The 19,419-nt window shown below is 41.2% G+C and overlaps 1 protein-coding gene across 3 annotated transcripts in view; it reads right to left on the bottom strand.

Moving 5' to 3' along the window:
* Nucleotides 1–19,419, bottom strand: part of MAP3K21 (mitogen-activated protein kinase kinase kinase 21) — a 77,352-nt gene that overhangs the window by 24,529 nt on the left and 33,404 nt on the right. For 2 of the 3 annotated variants that reach the window (XM_057531313.1, XM_057531312.1), the window contains exons 5-10: nucleotides 18,736–18,976; nucleotides 11,074–11,196; nucleotides 9,146–9,296; nucleotides 8,683–8,780; nucleotides 5,048–5,833; nucleotides 3,278–3,453 (exon numbers count right to left, since the gene is read on the bottom strand). In XM_057531313.1, coding sequence (XP_057387296.1) covers nucleotides 3,278–3,453; nucleotides 5,048–5,833; nucleotides 8,683–8,780; nucleotides 9,146–9,296; nucleotides 11,074–11,196; nucleotides 18,736–18,976 — 1,575 coding nt within the window. Of the gene's footprint in view, nucleotides 1–633; nucleotides 3,454–5,047; nucleotides 5,834–8,682; nucleotides 8,781–9,145; nucleotides 9,297–11,073; nucleotides 11,197–18,735; nucleotides 18,977–19,419 lie in introns of those variants that run through there. The other variant, XM_007173762.2, reaches the window with a different exon arrangement.

The raw sequence follows: 19,419 nt of genomic DNA, 5'->3' as shown, positions 1-19,419 counted from the left end.
GAACTTTATCTAACTTCTCTGTGCCCGTTTCACATCTAATGAAATAGGGATACTACTACCTACCTCACAAACTTCACTAAAGAGAATTATAGGAAGTGTCTTATATGGGCACCTAGGAGAGTCCTTAACACTTAGAAGATATACAACAGACATTAAATTTTTCTCCCTCTTATATGATAGGGTGTTGCCTGGATCTGCACGAAATGCTATCATCTACTTTTCTAATTCACCCAAGTTTTTATTGCTTACCAAGAATCACCAGATGTTAGGTGGGTTTTGAAATTCTTCTGATTTAAACATGCTAATAATCAACATGTCTCAATAATCACAGTGCTCTAGCATCAACTGAGATTTACTTCATACAGTAATTCACTCTGCCAAAATGTGCGTTCTGAAAAGATGGAGTTGCAAAATTCTCACAATGAAATGCAACGTTTCAGCGCACATGTAAACCAAACAACATTTTAAATAAAGTATTTCATTTAATCCCATGATTCATATCATGATCCTTCAGTTTAATGAATTTAGCAGGTTAATACCTGACTTATTAATAATCTTTATTAACATATTTTCCTTATTGAATACAAAATGAACCATTACAAACTATAGTCACAATCATCAGGAGATCAAAGCCACTGAGCAAGTAGACAAGCTATAAAAAAAACTTTATTAAAAAAAATAGACAACATATGTAAACATCTTTTTCAGTCACAAAGCTTCATAATACAGCATATCAGGCCCAGGCCTCAAATCTCTGCAGTGGGAGCACCTTAACTGTTGACTAATAGTAATCAGCTTAATTTATCTTTCAGTGAGCTATTAAGTCTATGTGAAAATAAATAACCAGATTCCACTAAGTATACCTATACACATAGAAAATCGCAAATGTACAACAGATCTCAGCAAAAAATAACTATCTGCAGTAACATGTGAGATTGAGTCCTTATATGACAATTATCTTTTCAACATAACTTCATTTCTAAATTCATCATAATGTAGAGTTGACTAAAATAAAGCTAAACAGGAACAGAGTAGAGGGACCAGACAGACACCCATCACTCCCTTACCCTCACACAAAGTGCCAGACACACACACACACACACACACACACGATGTTTTGGTAGAAGCAAAACTGAAAACACAGTTTCTATATTTCGTGTTTCATGTATTACTGTAGGCATGTATTTCGTTTACTTTTAGCTGGAAGTTACATGCCCTCAGATGACTGAGTATGAAGTAGCCAACCATAGTTTCAAATGTGATACAATTTTGAGGAAACCAAATCTCTGTTAGGTAATTCAACAACCACCCACAAGTGAAGCCAAATCATAGAATGGACCATAACACCACCAAATGTAATTAAGGAACTGAGATTGTGCTTCAAGAATTTCCTTAAGGCAAAATGTGCTTATATTAAAATAATCCTTTCATGCTCCGTTCATCATTTGCAGTGGCATACTTGTTAGATGACTAAGAGGTTCTAAAATGGCCAAATAATATAATTTTCCTCTTTTTTTCCTCCTATAGGTGGATATTTTATCACACCTGATTAAATCACTGACCTTCCAGTTATTCAGTAAACCTTAACCAAGGTAAAATTTTAAATGAAATAACAAGTAATGTTTGCAATTAAAGTTTTTCACTGTAGGGAAAATTTTAAATACTTATTTTGTGTCATCTGAATAACCATATTCTAGCGAGAGAAGCATAATAGATTTAACAAAAGAACCCAGGCAAGTTTACCAAGCTCCTGGATAGCCATTTCAGTAGCTTAATAACTCAGTAGTTTATTTGTATAACTCTATGATTTATAAAAGTGACTTATAAAATAATGTAAAATCACTTAAAAACCTGATCTGCTATCCAAAGATTCGTTTTATAAACCCACATCTGAAAATAACTTGTATTTCTCCATTCTATCACATCAGTTTGTCCCACCCAACAGATATCTAACATGTATCTACAATTAAGTGAATAACTACTATTTTAAAACACTTAAATTCTAACACTTCAATTCTAACCGTAGTGCTGTTTCTTGACTTTGCAGTGTTTCTGACTGTATTTGAGATTATTAGGATGATTATGCATTTAAATAGAGAAAAATAATATTAAATGACATGAATTTTCTTCGGCACATAACGCACACATTGATTAATTTTTAAAGACTCTATGACAAAAGGAAAAGCTTTACGCTTCTGGATACCAAATCAATGGCTACTGATGAAGGAAGAAGGAAGATCCTTTCTACAGGGAGAACACACAGGTTAGTGCCTCTCAACTGTATACAGTATGGTCTGAGTCAAATGTCAATGACTGGCTTTTTGAAAAATCTACTTTGGAGTTCTAATGGATACAATTTTTAGAAGTTACATTCATTAAAACTTTTACAAGTTACATTCAGTAAAATTTTCTCAAAGAGAGAAATAGTGCATATTTTAGGTGAGATTTGGACATACTTATGCATTATAAGCCTACTGCTGAGTTTAGGTAGTTCATAGAGGACTCTCCATCTATTCTAGTCATCAAATTTTTTTTACATAGACATCTTTACTTGCTAACATCACATTACTCTTGGCTTCTTGTTGCACAAATAACAAAAAAAAAAAGGAAAGAAATGGAAAAAGGTAAAGGAAAATAGAAAACAAAAGGAAGGAAACAGGAAGGAAGGAAACAAAAATGGCGCACTCATTACAATTTCTGTGTGTACTAATAGACAAGGATATAAATGGGAACAAACAAAGCATTTAAAATTGTGCTTTAACATAGATTTACACTGTTGCACATTTGTTTTACATGTGTGTAGTATTTCAAGTTGCTAGGTAAGCATCCAGTGGAATAACAATACAGTCAGCCAACAGCAATCACATATATTTTTGGAGAAGTTAGACATCCATTACTATTTTAGTAACATGGCCACAGCTTTGAAAACACAGCAGCATAAAACAATTCAAAGGTAGACACATTGTTTTCATTTGTTCACCTTAAAAGAAAAAAAAAAAAAAAGAAATGCTTGAACAGTATAAGGCACTTAAGACAGAAATTCTTTCTCCAGTTCGTACAGAGATGGTCGGCTTGTTCTCCTCATCCTGCACAGAGGCACTGTGCAGTCCCCGCTCTGGCCTTCCACGTCGGCATCCAGTAAGGAAGGCACGTGGGGCTTAGTTCTCTCCTGGGCACCGAGGGGACAGTCAGGGGCTGGTCCTGGACCGCCCACCACAGGGCAGGCCTGTGCGGGCTGAGACTCTGTTCTCTGCGGGAAGGCCTTCGGGGCACCTACCTGGCTTCTGAAGTGGGGAGGGCGAGGCAGAGGCACCACATGGATAGCTCTCTGTTTTTCGGGCGGGACCTCACTTGGCAGGTCACTATGAGGTCCAGACGGCGAGGGGGGCGTCCCCCAAACCCACTCAGGGGGCAGCTCAGAGGCTCCGGGGGCTGAGATGAGAGCTGCACCAGCTGGTTGAGGAGGCAAAGACAGTGTGTGATTAGAAAGACAGTGACATCGAAATCAATGGATAGCAAGGAAAATAACCAGGATGACTTCACTTAGGTGACCACCTTAAAGTGAGCTTTCACAAAAGAACCTGAACACAAACCTTACCTTTAAAATTGTTAGGATAAGAATGTTTTTATGGAAAAGTACTACAAGGTTGGAAAGACGGCTTGAACCTATGGAAACGACACCTGTAAAGAGCTAAGTCATCATCATACGCTTAGGACAATGATCATTAGAACTGTTTTATTAACAGGATAGATTTCACAATGGGTTAGACTGGACTAAAGTTAAGACTTTAAAATGATGGTGAACGTGACTGAATTCACTCTCAGATGATGATTTGAAAAAATTAATGAAAATAAGAAAGCAGATACGTTTTTACATGTTACACCCTCCCTTTTTTGTTCTGAAGAACTGACTTACTACCACTGTAGCAAATAATCATTGGCTTCAAACTAAGAAAAAAAGAATGGTTTTTTATGGGATTCTTGTGCTAGGATTTCACCATGTGCAATTATAAATTACTAATACTTTATTGCATCATAAAAGAGCAATAAACCAATTTATCTAAAGACAATGAACAATAATATGAAAAAAAATCTTGTCTAGGTGTAGCACTTAAAGAGATAAACGAAAAGATAAAGCAAATGAAAGCAGTTTCAGTTTTAATATACTTTATAACCGATCCTAGCATAACATTTTACAATCTAAAAAGCATTTTTCATATACATTATCTCACTTAACCCTCATGATCTATATCTGAGGTAGTTGTAATTATCTTTACATACAAAAGGAATAATAGTCATTCCCCACACAGCACCTACTGTCCATTTGACTTCTTTTTTTAAAAATTTTATTTATTTATTTATTTATGGCTGTGTTGGGTCTTCATTTCCATACAAGGGCTTTCCCCAGTTGCGGCAAGCGGGGGCCACTCTTCATCGCGGTGCGCAGGTCTCACTATCATGGCCTCTCTTGTTGCGGAGCACAGGCTCCAGACGTGCAGGCTCAGTAGTTGTGGCTCATGGGCCCAGTCGCTCCGCGGCATGTGGGATCTTCCCAGACCAGGGCTTGAGCCCGTGTCCCCTGCATTGGCAGGCAGATTCTCAACCACTGCGCCACCAGGGAAGCCCTCCATTTGACTTCTATACCCCCTAAACTCAATCTCAACATAAACCTGGGTAGCAAAGCCAGGTGACACTGTGTCAAATGACCAGTTTTACTGCCAACTCTCCCACTAATTATTTGGTTCAGATTTTGGCAGATGACTTTCCTTCCTACCACGAGGGGCTTGGGGCAGTTACTCTCCAAGTGCTCTTTCTGTTTTAACATGCTATTATGCATTTAAGTTACTGAAATTTAATTATACTCTTCCAAGAATCCAAATGATAAAGTCAAACAAAAGAGTAGGGTAAAATTCAAAGATTTATGTGCACAGTGAAAACAAATTTGTAAATGTAATCACTTGGAAAAGATAAAATCAGGGAGCCATACAATTTTACAGTCTATCCTCTACAGTTGTGTTTGGTACTTTCACCCACGAATGCAGCCTACCTGGGGGCTGAGAAGCACTTCCATCAGACACGGTCCGTCGGTGATGTGCTGCTCTTTCTTTTGAAGAAGCAGTGTAAGATGCACCCGCACGTGCTGGAAATGTGAAGGAAGGAGACAGGTTTCCCCACACACCACGATGGGTCTCCAGTCCCGGCACAGGGGTTGGCTCCTGACCCCTCCTTCCAAAGGCAGGGCAAGGATCTGGAATGGGCACCTTGGGGTCACAAGGGACGTGTGTGCTGCTCTCGAAGGAATCTTCGCCGTCAGTCTGCAGCAGGCACTTGGTGGAGAGAGAAGGCATGGACAGGAGGTTCGCGGCGCTGGACAGAGGGTGCAGGGATGGGCTGCTGGCCCCCTCGCCCGCGGCTGGCAGCCTAGTGGCGGAGTTGGCACTGCTTCGGGACTTAGGCACCCGCTGGAAGATGCCCTCGCGTTTCTTCCTTTCTTCCTTGGGCAACGGGTCTTCAGCAGCCTGTGCTTTCGCAAGCTCTCTGATGTCCAGGCCCAGAGCCACCGACGCCAGCAGCGCAGTGCAGCCGTACAGAGCAGACTCTGTCTTCTTCCTCTGGGGGGATCTGCTCAGACTGTTCGGAGGGGTCCCCTGAGGAATGCTGGTGGCAGAGCTCACTGGGGTTCTCTCCTCCCAGCTTTCGGGTTCCACCGGATTCTCTCTCTGGCCATCTTTCCAAAGAGGTAGATCAATGTAGGCTTGACTCGGTGATTTTATCTGCTTTGGCTTTCTGTGTTCCAATCCGTCTGGGGCAAGTTGTGGCTCTTCACATGCACCTACACAGAAGTATAAATACACACAGGCTAGGACCATTTTACCGTAAAAACCATGCAAGCTATACTGTAAAACAAGACTGAAATCTAATAAATACATATTCTAAATCAAAACACATGGAGTCCTTTGCAGTTCAGCAATGGTTCGTCCAGGAGGACCCTAAGGAAGGGGCGTCCAGGGTGCAATGACTCAGCTCCCTGCACAGGAACAGGCGAGCAAGTCCTCTGCTGTTTCCTGTCCTTCAGGAAGTGGCTCTTCACTGGCAAAGAAAACAGAAACTTCTATAGACACAAAGTCATCAAGATACAGAAATGCACATGCACAGACAGCGGCAGGAGGACACGTCAGACAAAAGGTGCCCTTGTGCGTGACCTAGATAACTGGGCCACGCCCCATTGCTACAGGAACCATCCTGCGTAGAGCAGTGAAGCACACTTCAGACTATGGTGGTGCCCAGCATCCTGTTTCAACAAGCTGCCATTAAAGCGTAGGAGCCCCGTATCAGGAGAAGATTCTCCAGAGGTCAGAGCCCCAAAGGGTAACGTATTCTGCTACTGGAGAGGAAGCTACAATTCTTATCACTTAGGGCTTAACCATGAACGACTGAAATGACGAACTCCCTCATCTGGTGTCCAGGGCATCCCCGACAGAGCCACCCATGATTTCTGCAGCCTTGTGTCCACTGCACCTAAAATGTGCTTGGTTTGCTAGACCAGCCGGATGCCAGCTTTTCTCCCAACAAGCCCGTGCTCTTCCCCGCTTTTCTCCCTTCAAGCCCAGTAACTTCCTCTGTTATCTTTCTCCCTGTGTCCTCCTCCCACTGTCCCATTTCCCTCAGACAATTCTATCTCAAAATCCTGCCTGGCCCTAAGATGGCCTGACACTGCCCTTCTTCCCACATGTGGTCTCGGCTTCCGTTGAAGCCTTTCTGGTGTCGTTCGGTTTCCTCCTTTTTCTACTTTCAGGTCACAGCCGGCTGTGAGCTTCCCTGCAGGTTTCATCTTGTGAGGGGTCTTCCCCGAATAGTGCCTTTATCAAGTAGGCACGAATTGCGCTTTGATGGGTTGAATGCACGGTACATGTAATGAATAACAAATTACTAAGCCATCATTTTTTAAAAAAGAGGGTAAATGCTGTTGACAAGTAAAAGCCATAGGTTTCGAAGCATACTGAGCACTTCCTTTCCCACACTTTCCTCCTGAGCTGTCATGAACCTACAGGGATCCATCACAATCTTTCCCAGTCTTCCTATGACTTACGGCATGCATTCGCAGCCCCCAAACCAAGGTGAATATAATCAATATCTACATAAGATCAAACTGTCCTTTTAGGATTCACTTAGGCATCCAGGAGATATTGAAGACTTGCTATGCACCAGGCCCTGGGAGTAGAGTGATGAACAAACTAGATAAAATCTTTGCCTTTGAGGAGTTGACATTCTAATTTGGGGTGACAAAGAACACACACATTACGGGTGTCCATGCAGACCAATAAGAATTTCAGGGAAGCGCGATGCATAAATAAAATTGGGTACTGAGACAGAGGGATGGGGTGAGATACCACTGCGGCTAAGGCGGTCAGGGGAGGTTTTCAGGAAACGCTTGGGCTGAGACAGAAACACTTAGAAGGGTGAGGCCCCACAGGTGGAAGGTGGGAGGGGGACCTTCAGGCAGGACAGACTGTGTAAACCTTTTGCTCAGTGATCCTTCCAATGAACTGCAGGGTTAACTTAATGGAGACCCAGCTGAGTCAGCCAAATACATCCTTTTATTTCTTCCAACTGTCCTGTGGAGGAGTTATTCATAGGATCAAAATATTCTAAGAAAGAATAAAAAAAGTTCAGGGAAAAAAAGCAAGAGGACTTCTCTGATTAATCCCTCTATCTGGATAAAGAGTCACAAATAATGAAACTTGTACTATAGAATTAACAGTTTTATTACTATTAATTGTTCTTCATTAGTCCTCAAAAGCCATCTGATGATGAATCATATTGTATAATGAGAGACCCTCTTGCCTTTACAGGCAAGAAAGAGTCAGAATACAGTAATGAATCTGACATCAGAAAGCATCTACCCAGGGATCACACAGCACCTGCCTTGTGTTTACCTGAAAGTATTTATGGAGATATTTATGCCGAAACCACACACTTGTGATGAACACAGAAGAAGAAAGCTAAACATGGGCAGTAGGTGATAAGGTGCTTGTAAAACTGAGCATAGCACCGATCATAAATTCAAGAAGTTTATACCGTGTTTTGCTAAAACATTTCTAATTTGACCACAGTACCACAGGGCTGTCTTAAATTGACAAGGATAAAGACCAATTTGCTTTTCTTCAGAGTTACCCATCATTGAAGATTTCCAGCAACTTCCAAATCTCTTCAACCTTTTAATATCTGAATATTGAATAGGAATACCGAACATTGAAAGCGATGATGATTCATTTAAAACTAGAGATTCCAATGTAATACTCTCCAGCAGTAGTTTTCCACAACTAACCCGCTTGACAATATTTCATCAGGTCGCGGGGTGGGAATATCATCTCAGCAGAACTTCAGGGTGCCTACATTTTCATATTTACTATTTCCTATACTACAGTAATTTGGTTCTATATAATAAATTATACTAATTTTTCTGGTGAAGAATAAGAGTTACAAATTCCTAATAAACAATGTGGAGCCTAATTACTTTCCGCCACGAAGACTGACAGGACAGAAGATAACTTTTGAGCTTAGTGTAGCCACTGCTACTACTCAGTACATGCGACGCTGCTAACCTTTCCCACGTCACTTCTAGAACTCTCAGAGGCTCAGTCTAACTCAAACAAATTCTATTTCCTGAAGCACATTTACCTGACTGGTCCACAAACAATGAAGCCAACGGCATGGTTTTCTGATTTTTTATTAAGATGGTTGACCAAGGACTGTTGCCATCTGAGAGAGGTCTTATTCTAGAAGAGAAAAATGTTTATTTTGATATAATAGAACCATATGACACACAAATTAGGTTTTGGTGGATATACGCTAACAATATTTTTAGGTAGTAAAGAGAACATATTTGGCCTCTATGTTTTAAAGAGCTAACAAAGTACAGATAAAACCTTAACATGAGACAGAGAATCTTTTTAATTGCTTAACTAAATAATAATTGATTTAGTAGGATAAACCCAACCTAGAAATTAAATTATATTCAGGTATCTATCTCTGTATTACTCTAATTGCTTTTTAAAAGTTAGGTCTGGCCAGTGCAATATTTAAAAGGCACTGCTATTTATCACAGTACACACTGGAATGCCACCAGATGTCACACAAGTACCTTTCTTTGCAGTCAGTTCTTTCTTTCATTTGAATGGAATTTGGACCCCAGGTACAACCCTTTTTCTTGAAACTCCTTTTTACATCTTCAAATTCTTCTTGTCGACAGACCGTGTTCCTGCCCCAAGTTTTATTGCTTTCATCTGAGGTCACTAAACAGAGAGCATCACTCATTAACCAACTAAAAAATTGTTAAGTTAAAATGAATCAAATCAGTTGTAAAACTATCATAGTCAAAACGTGTAAACAATTGAGAAACATGAAAACAACGAAGAAATTATTTCCTTCACCCTACCACTGGTAAACTTCTATCTCTAATCATAAGAGCAAGAAAAGTGAACTAAATTAAAAGATGCAAATTTGAGGTAAATTAGCTATAAAGAGTTGATTATTTATTTATCTATGTATTTAACATTATGCAACAGTTAGGATTTCATTTTATTTGGAGGAAAAAAGGTCAAATTGAACAGTTAACTGAAAACAAACTTAGTACTTAATTTTTTAACCAAATCAAAGTTTTGAACCTAAGGAACAAAGGTATATTTTAAAATTGTAATTTAAGCCAATTTTTCATTAGTCATCACAACTGTTTGGCTTCAATTACCTTTAAAAATCTGAACGTATGTAAGTTTCCCCACCTCTTGCCTTATTTCATCCCCTCGCGGGAGGTTTACACTCACGTCTAACACCCACATGTTGCTGACACACGTATATGCCACCCCCCCAGCCTCGCTGTGCACTGACAGTTGGCTTGGGAATCACTGGGAGAGTGGCTGTCATTACTACACACTTAGAAAACAACCCCGTCACACACCAGAGGTTCTAAAAACACAACTGAAAACATTATGACATACCCACACAGGGGGTAAAAATATTCGCTTTGGGTCTAATTGAAACTCTCACAGTGTGAGGATGCCAGATGAATTAGTATATTAATTTTTTCCACTAGGCTGAACACTCTAAAACCAAAATACTAAGTGGTATTCTGAAGGACAGATCTTCCCCGACTTATGATCGGGTTACATCCAATAACCCATCGTAAGTTAAAAATATCATAAGCTCAAAACGTGTTTGATACACCTCACCTACGAAACATCATGGCTTAGCCCTGCCCACCTTGAATGTGCTCAGAACACTTACACTAGTCTACAGTTGGGCAAAATCCCCTAATGCAAAGCCTATTTTATAATAAAGTCAAATGTCTCATGTGACTTACTGAATGCTGTACTGAAAGTGAAAAACAGAGTGCTTATGTGGGTACAGAGTGGTTGTGAGTGTACGGGTCGTTCACCCTTGTGATGGCGGGCTGACCGGGAGCTGTGGCGCACTGCCCAGCGTCACGAGGGAGTATGGTACCCAGTATCACTGCCCAGGAAAAGATCAAAATTCAAAATTCGAAGTATGGTTTCCACTGAATGTGAATCACTTCGCACCATCATACAGTCAAAAAACCCTAAGTCGAACCACCCTAAGTGGAGGGCTGTGTGCATTAGGTTGGTCAACACAGACCAAATTCAAGCTGAATTTCAAAAAGCAAAATATTTTTTTCCTTACAAAACAATGAAACGAACGGAAGTAACCTTGAATTCCTGATTTCGGCTTTCAAAACATCCATAAAGAGGCTACTGATATAACTAGGTCATGCAAATGTTGCAGGCAGGCGTTTAACAAAATGTCTCACGATACTGTTTCACTTTCTACTCTGTGGCCTGGTCACATCACCGATTGCGTGGCATCTAAAAATCATTTATTGTGAGAACAAGACAAGGAGACTAAGGAAGACAAGACCAAATCTTGCTTTCCAAATAGTTCTGACACCTCCTAAATATCACAGGGTTAGAACCGGCTATGAATGTCTGCGTAAGTTGGATCCAAGTCCGTGAGTGACAGAAAGCCGCCCAGAAGCCCCCCGTGGGGGAGAAAGCTCACGCTGTATTGCCCGGAGCCGGGGGATCACCGTGGGGCTGCTCGGCGTACTGAAGCTGCTGCTATTCAGGCTCCTCCGTTTGTCCAAGTTGGGGGAGGCCTGCACGGTTATTTTGTGCTGGAAATCTGTCAGATACGGGAAAAAAAAAAAAGACAACTGAGAGTCCATGGTTTTAGGTTATTTCCGTAGCCCCAGCTTTCGCACATGGCAATCAAAGCAGGAACTGCCAGACAGTAAGAATATGGTGTATCTCAGGGTCTGTGCCTACTTTCTTACTTATCTTCCATTCAGGGCTCATGTCCGTAAACAATGACTCAGGGTCATGATGCATTAGGCACGGGGAGAGAGACATGCTCACAAGGAAATGAACTATTACTGCGTGTTGCAGAACTCACGGTCTTCCGGGAAGAAAGAGTTACCTTCATTCAGTCTGATAGAGTTGAAAACAAAATCGAGATGGGCGACACCCTGGGTTTACATGAGTCCTGGTTCTGTCACTAACAGACTACAGACCCCAAACTAGTCACGAACCTCTCGGCGCCGGTCCCTGCGGTTGTTGGCTAGAATAGCAGACACCTCCCAGGGTTGCCGTGGTGATTAGAACGCAAAGTGGACGTTGTGCGGGGCTCCGGACACGCTACCCCAACGTTTACTACTTAGCCTGTCACATTTCCACATGACCATCCACTCTTCATCAACCTTCCTCAACATTCAGGTCTGTTTCTTTGGGTCTTCCTTTCCTGTTGCAGGCTCCCATGTCACAGAAACTTACATTAAGTACATTTTTATGCTTTTCCCCTGTGGATGTGGCTTTGTCGGTTTAATTTTCAGACCCAGCCAGGGTCAAGAGAAACTCCCCCTTGCCTGCAGTTGAAAGCGTTTTGTGGTCAAGGTACATACAAATGATGGTTACTATTACCTAACTGTAATATAGGGTAGCTGTCGTGCCAGAGATATGCCAAGAACTACGGGAATATATGGAAGAAAAGTCATATTACCAGAGGAAAGAGGAGGGTGTCTGGGAAAACCCTGTAAACTGCCAGAAAAATTATCAGAAACTTAGAAGCAGGTAAAAGAAATGACTGGATGTTCTTTCAGTGCAGTGCCGAGCTTAACCTCTGACTGATTTTCTATTGACTGGGCTATTTTCACAACTCAGTAGGAGCAGAGGTTAACTTGTAGATTTTGTCTGGTGATGATGCAAATAGCTGCTGTCTGGTGTAAAAGAAAATCCCGAAGGTGATGATTTATTGCTGTATTGGGTTTGTGTTTAGCCTAGCAATCTAATCCTAACATTTCTTTACTAAGTTGACCATGAACACTTAGCTCCTCAAATTCTCATGTGAACCAATTTTAACGGGTTCCCTCATTAATTAATAAGTTGAATAAAATCATTGACACGTTCATTTCACATATGCAAGACAGCTATAATTTGCCTTTTTGAAAATTAAAGAACTTTAAAGAACCACCTGGTATTTGAAATGAGGAGTTTGAATTTGGTAGGCAAGACATCTATCCAACTACTCATGCTAGAAATTTGAAACTTTTCTTGATATTGTGTTCTCCCTGACCCTCCATATCCAGTCAAACACAAAATATCTTGTAAAACTCTGTTATATATTCTTCTTAGAGTTATAGTTGAGAAATTTATATTCTAGGTTCTGGAATCAGCAAACTCCAGATGTGAATGAATCCCAGCTTATCACTTACTAGCCATATGAATTTTGGGAAAGTAACTTAATCTCTTTTAAGTCACAGCACCTTCATTGACAAAAATGGAAAACATAATTATTCCTATTTCATAGGACAGTTCGGAAAAATTAAATATAAATAAGTACAGAAAATACTTAAGTACAGGGCTCAGGACATAATAAATGCTCAACACACACTGGTGATGCTTTCTGTTCTATTTCCACTGCCACCATCATTTCATGCTACAATCCCTTGATCGATCTTTCAGCATCTCTGTTTGGCCCCTCTGGTCTACCTCATAGCAGGCAGATGTCTTTTTAAAAATGCATGGCTGACTATCATTCCCCTGCTTAAAATCCCTCAAAGGCTTTTCATCCTTCTTAAAGTTACAGGTCAAAATCATAACATCCTCTCCAGTCCCCTGCAAATCAGAGTCTGGGCTCCTTGTGCCACCCTAGCCTCATCGTGCCCTGCTTTCCCATCACTCGCCGTGGTCTACACCAGGGGTCAGCAAACTTTTCCTAAGAAGTGCCACAAGTAAATATTTTAGTTTCTACGAGCCATACGGTCTAATGGAGCGAGAAAGCATTCCCACGAACACATAAATGCGCCTGTTCCAATGCGACTCTATTATGGACGCTGCAGTTTACCTTTCCTGCAATGTTCATGTGTCAGAAAATCGTTTTTTCTAGTATTTAAATGTTCTTAGCTTGTGAGCTATACAAAACAGGCGGGAGGCTGGATTTGGCCCAGGAGGCAGAGTCAAGCCACACTGGTCTTTTTTCAATTCCTGGAAGAAATCAAGTTTCTTCGCAGGTGTTCCCTGCCTGTTCCCCTCGTATTTGGTAAATTCCTACTTCGAGTCTCCATTTAAATGTTTCTTTGTGAGGAAGCTGTCTGTGATCTCCTTAGACCAGGAGACATCTCTCTACTAATCACTGTCATATGACTTTTCCTTCACAGTAGTTAATAATTACAGCAAAAAAATAAGCACTTGTTTAATTATTAGCTTAAGGCTGCCCCCAGTACAATGTCAGCTCTCTACGTTGGGGGGAAGGAGTCAGCTGCCATCACTGTGACAACCCCAAATGTGCACAGGGCCTTGCACAGGAAAGGTGCTTAGCAAATCTCAAAAGGTGCTGAATGAATGTCTTCTCTGTTTAAGATTACAAGTAACATATATGTGTTAATATACGATATTTGTTTTTCTCTTTCTGACTTACTTCACTCTCTACGACAGACTCTAGGTCCATCCACATCTCTATAAATCTCTGCAAATGACCCAATTTCGTTCTTTTTTATGGCTGAGTAATATTCCATTGTATATACATGTGCCACATCTTCTTTATCCATTCCTCTGTTGAGGGACGCTTAGGTTGTTTCCATGTCCTGGCTATTGTAGATAGTGCTGCAATGAACATTGGGGTGCATGTGTCTTTTTGAATGGGTATATGCCCATATATGTGGAATCTAAAAAAATGGTATAGATGATCTTATTTGCAGAGCAGAAATAGAGACACAGACATAGAAAACAAATGTATGGGTACCAAGGGAGGGGTGGTGGGATGAATTGAGAGATGGGGATTGACATATATACACTATTGATACTATGTGTAAAATAGATAACTAATGAGAATCTACTGTATAGCACAGGAAACTCTATTCAATGCTCTGCGGTGACCTAAATGGAAGGAAATCCAAAAAAGAGGGGATATATGTATACGTATAGCTGATTCACTTTGCTGTACAGTAGAAACTAACACAACATTGTAAAGCAACTATACTCCAATTAAGAAAAAAGATTACAAGTAACACAGGGGCAGCGATCATGTTGTGAAGACAAAGCAAATGGAAACGACATGCCAGATGGGAGGCTTTGTCCATCTACCATCTACGTGAACAAGAAAGACTTGACTGGGCAGAGCGGTTAAGGAAAGGAAGGAATGAATGCAAGAAAGTAGATCATCAGGGCAGACGACTAACTGAACCGTGGGGAGGGGGAGTAGGTAGGAAAAGAAAGAAGTATTCTTATCCAAAGATATGAAACAATTTAGACTGAAGTGCGTTATAAAGGTTCAACTGGCCCTGCGGTCTGTCCGCACACTGTGGATGAGCCCCCAGCCCAGGGCAGAAGGCAGGCTGCTCTTGCAGGCCTCAGCAACCGAACACAGAATCAGGCTGCGGCATCTGAATGGCAAACCATGGGGAACAAGTGATGGGAGAAGAGATGCCAGGCACAGGTCAGGGAAACAGCACGGAAGGTTTTAAGGCCAAGGGCGAGTTACAAAGGCACAAGACTGGACTTCAACAATCCCTAAGATTTGGAGTGTTTCTGGTCTTCTGAAAAAAATCTAAATACTTTCACTCAGGGGAAAAAAAGGCGCTCTGTGTTTTAAACATAAATGAAATATTCTTTATGATAAACATCCTTGTCCCTGTGAAATGGGGAAAGGTTGATTCTGTCCCAGTTACACATTTAGGAAAACTTAGGCTGAACTGTTAGGGGGCCCTGGCCAATGTCCAGTTTTTCTCTGGACTGCTTGCTAGACATGTTCTCAAGGTATCTGCTCATGGCAGGTTATCATGTGGGCCACAGGCTTTTGAGTAAACCTGTACTTGTATTTCCCCTGTCAATATTTATGTTTCATTAAGGCCACTGACGCGGCTCAGTGGGAATCATCATTTTTACAGTAGAAGTTGCAGTATTCTTTGAAGAGTCCTGGTGGAGCTTTCGCCTTCTCTCCCTATGGGCGTACACACACTCACTCACACTCACGCATGCCGGGCAGGACTCTGGCACTTCTGAAATGGCTGAAGTGAGAATACCACGGCTTTAGAGACACGCCGACTTCTGAAAGCTTCAAAACCTCTTTGACCTGTTTTATATGTTCTAAAAACACAACTTTGGTTCACAATAAACATAATACAGTGGGAGTGATACAAAGTGGTAACAATATAAAAATATCTGCCATGATCGCTCTTGTTCGTTCTACAAATTCCAAGAATGCACAAATATAATTTACAAACTCTTAGATTATGCTGTCTCATTTTATAAGCATTTATCTTCCTTATTTGGTAGCTATGCAGGACTGCCAGCAGGAATAATTACATTTGAGTTTTCTGGCAGTAAGTCACCATAGCTATAAATAGCCATAAGATTCAAAGCTACCACCAGTGATTCTGAAGGACAAAATTACAATAATTAGATAATTATTCACATTTAATAACAAATTTTTGAAAGATCCACAGGCATAAATATTAAGAACCAGTTTGTAGGAGTCTCAAATATGTTTCTGAGAAATTCTTTAAGCTAGTTACACATGGAAAAAATCCTGCAAAAGGGGTTCGGTTCAAGTAATTTGGTATGCCGAAAGGAAAGTATCACCACCCTTCAATCTATCACCTATCAGCCGTTTCTTCCTTAAAAATGTACCATTAAATAGTACTAAAATCTGGTACCTCAAAGAATTTTCTAACAGATGATAATATCTGAATCAGCTAACTCCCATGAACTTAAGGTACAAATAATTGCTTTCTCTACTGAGCAAGATTCCTGAAGGAGAAAAATAATTATTTTTATAGTTATCATTCTTTTCTTTGGATCTTTGGATATGTGTCCTACTTTGGGATGTTGGGCAAGTAACCCCTGGGTGTGTATGTGTGGGTGCAGAGAGGGGCGTGTAGAGCTGGGGGATTCGAATGAGAAAAATAGTTTCCCTAATGGTACCAGTGCCACAACAATGTAGCACCATCTTGTGGGCAGAAGAGGTAACTGCCACCCTAAATTATAGAAGCTGCAGTTTATTCCTTCAAAATGGATCAGGATTAGTAGATTTTATGGGTTATGTTTTAACTAGAATCTTTTATTAAGCGGCACAAGGTAAAGTAATGTGTAACTAAAAGGACTCCTCTATTCTCAGAAATAGAAAAGGCAAATAGTACAATCCAGGAATAATATAAATCTAGCAAAAATAGTAAAATATATTCAATTTGCGCTGAATAAATGCAAGGTATAGCCAAGCAACATTTGAGAAGAAGAACCTCGGGAATCCTGAGATATTTTATTTAATCACTCTCCCATGAAGATTACGGAATCACTGGAATGATTTCATTGTTTCTCCCAAGTTTATTTTCCATCAGTTTCTAATTAGCTCCCCCATCCAAAGTTTTGCAAGGAAATCCATAAATATTAATTATGGTAACACAGTCACAATGCAGATAGAAGAATGCTGATACAGCTCAGGACTGGAGAAGAAAACTCACACTGAGTGCCTCTCTGAATTTTTCTATCGTCTATATTGAAAGCAGAAGCCTCGTCATAAAGAAAATATTCTAAATTATGTCTGATATATCAGACAGTCCAGTGAATGGTCCTTCAAGTTACACTTTGGCTAAAAGCAAATATTAGAAAAGAACCTGGAAAAGTACCTTTTTCGTTCCCAGAGGGGGCGAAGGTAAAATGAATTAAGGACCCATTGCCTCTTCTCACTTCATCAAAACACATAATCAATAATGTACACTGTGTACTCCTGACTACCCCATTCCAGCAATTTTCTGATCAATTGAGGACTTCTGCCATAACCTAAAAGATCACAGTACGCTGCAAGGCTTCTAGGATTTTGCAGTAAGTATTTTTACAAGACAATTTATACATACTTTGTATAAAACAAAACTGTTGTTACTGTTATTTAAATCAAATTTCCACACCATTACCAAACATCTCAGGAAAACACTAGAATCCATGAGGAACACTCTAAGATGTAATACATATAGAGAGAGACACAGAGAGAGGTAGAAACAGATATATAGACCTTACTGCACATTCTATACAGGTGCAGCCAGCTCTTAGTTCTGTCACCGTCCTTTCCTGTTAGAAAGAACTGCAAAACACAGGCGGACATCTGATGTCCCCTTAAGCAAAGTATAACACATAACATCAAAGAACTTAATTTCGTGAACTAACATATGTTTGCTCTTTTGTATTCTGTTTAGTTTCTCCTAACACGTATTCCTTCTATGTTATTGTCACAATGGTTTAAAAATATTTTTAAAAGCTTCCCTAGAATTACTGGTTCGTTCTCATACCTCAACGATTTTGAACCCTCAGATGAAAGTGGGCGTGTAACCGAGGCACTAGATACACTTTGCTGAGGGTGTGAATAGCAACCTTAGTGCCCCAGATCACAGCCCTGCGATCCTTGTGGAAGCAATAAACTTAGTGACAAAACCTAAGTATGTTCAGATTTTAAAAGGTAATTGTAGCCAAACAGTTGTGATGACTAATGTAAAGTTGGCTTAAGTTACAATTTAAAAATATACCTCTGTTCTTTAGGTTCAAAACTTTGATCTGGTTAAAAAATTAGGTACTAAGATTGTTTTATGTTCAATCTGACTTTTTTTCCCCAAATAAAATGAAATCCTAACTGTTGCATAATGTTAAATACATAGATAAATAATCAGCTCTTTGCTGCTAATTGACCTTGCATTTGTACCTTTTAATTTATTCCACTTTTCTTGCTATTACAATTAAAGACAAGAAGTTTGCCATGGGTAGGGTGAAAGAAATCACTTCTTCATTGTTTTCATGTTTCTTAATGGTTTACACGTTTTGCGTAAGATAGTTCTGTGCTGGATTTTCACCATGCCGAGTGATGCTGGTTCAGTGCAATCAGCTAAAGAGGAATTAATTCTGCTTTGATTTCCAAAGGAGTACATCAATGTCTCCACTAACAGGAGAAGGATGCTTGGGGTGGGATTCGCAGCACCCAGTGGCCTGCGGTGCACCCCCTCCCTAGGCCGTTTCACCCGTGAAAACTCATTAGGTCATTACTACGACCACGATCTGAAGCAAGAGATGAAGACCTCATTCGTTCGATGCTGTAAAATCTCACTCCCCCAGTTCTGATGAAACAAAGAAGCGGGCGGGAGGCATGACCACCCGAGTCTTAGGGAACGTGGGGACAAGGTCGTACCTGAAGGTAAGCTGATCCGACGCCCGTCTTTGAGCTTCAGGCGGCTCCTCTTAAACTTGCCCTTCCTCTTCTTGACGTTGGGCCGCTCCTGGCTCAGCTGGAAGATGAGGATGTTGAGCTCGCGCTCCAGCACGTCAATCTCCCGTGCCGCCAGCTGCTGTTCCCGCCGCCTGAGCAGTTCCTCCTGCGACTTCTGCTGCAGGGCGGCCCGCGTCAGCTCCTCCTCCCGGGACCGCAGCTCCTGCCGCAGGGGACAGCGCCACCATCACCTGGGGCTGCGGCGTCCCGCGCGCGCAGCTGCACCGCCCGCCCGCTGCAGGTCCCCCGGACAGCGCCCCCTGCAGCCAGGACGGGCCGCGCTGGACCTCAGCACATCCGGGACTCTCCCTCCGGTCCCTCTAGGGTTTTTTTGTTTCATGGTTTGGGATTTTTTTTTTTAGGGGGGCGGGGCGGGGGAGCAGATTGGCTTATTTAATTGATGGCTCCTGTTTTATTAGGGGCCACGAGCATCATTGAGCGGCAGGTTTTGAGCCTTACCATGTGGTTTCTCAGATTTGCCCTTCTTCAGGGAAGGTTCTTTATGAAACTTTTACCCACCTTTCTCCAAGCCCAACTCAAAACAAGGCAGATAAGCATCCCCCGAGGCTGAGGCACAGCGGGTTCATGCTGTGACACGCGCAGGCT

The sequence above is a fragment of the Balaenoptera acutorostrata genome, chromosome 16, assembly GCF_949987535.1.
Source record: "Balaenoptera acutorostrata chromosome 16, mBalAcu1.1, whole genome shotgun sequence".
Taxonomy (NCBI): Eukaryota; Metazoa; Chordata; class Mammalia; order Artiodactyla; family Balaenopteridae; genus Balaenoptera; species Balaenoptera acutorostrata.
Note: the sequence above shows the minus strand (reverse complement) of the source record. Positions and strands in the feature narration are given on the sequence as shown.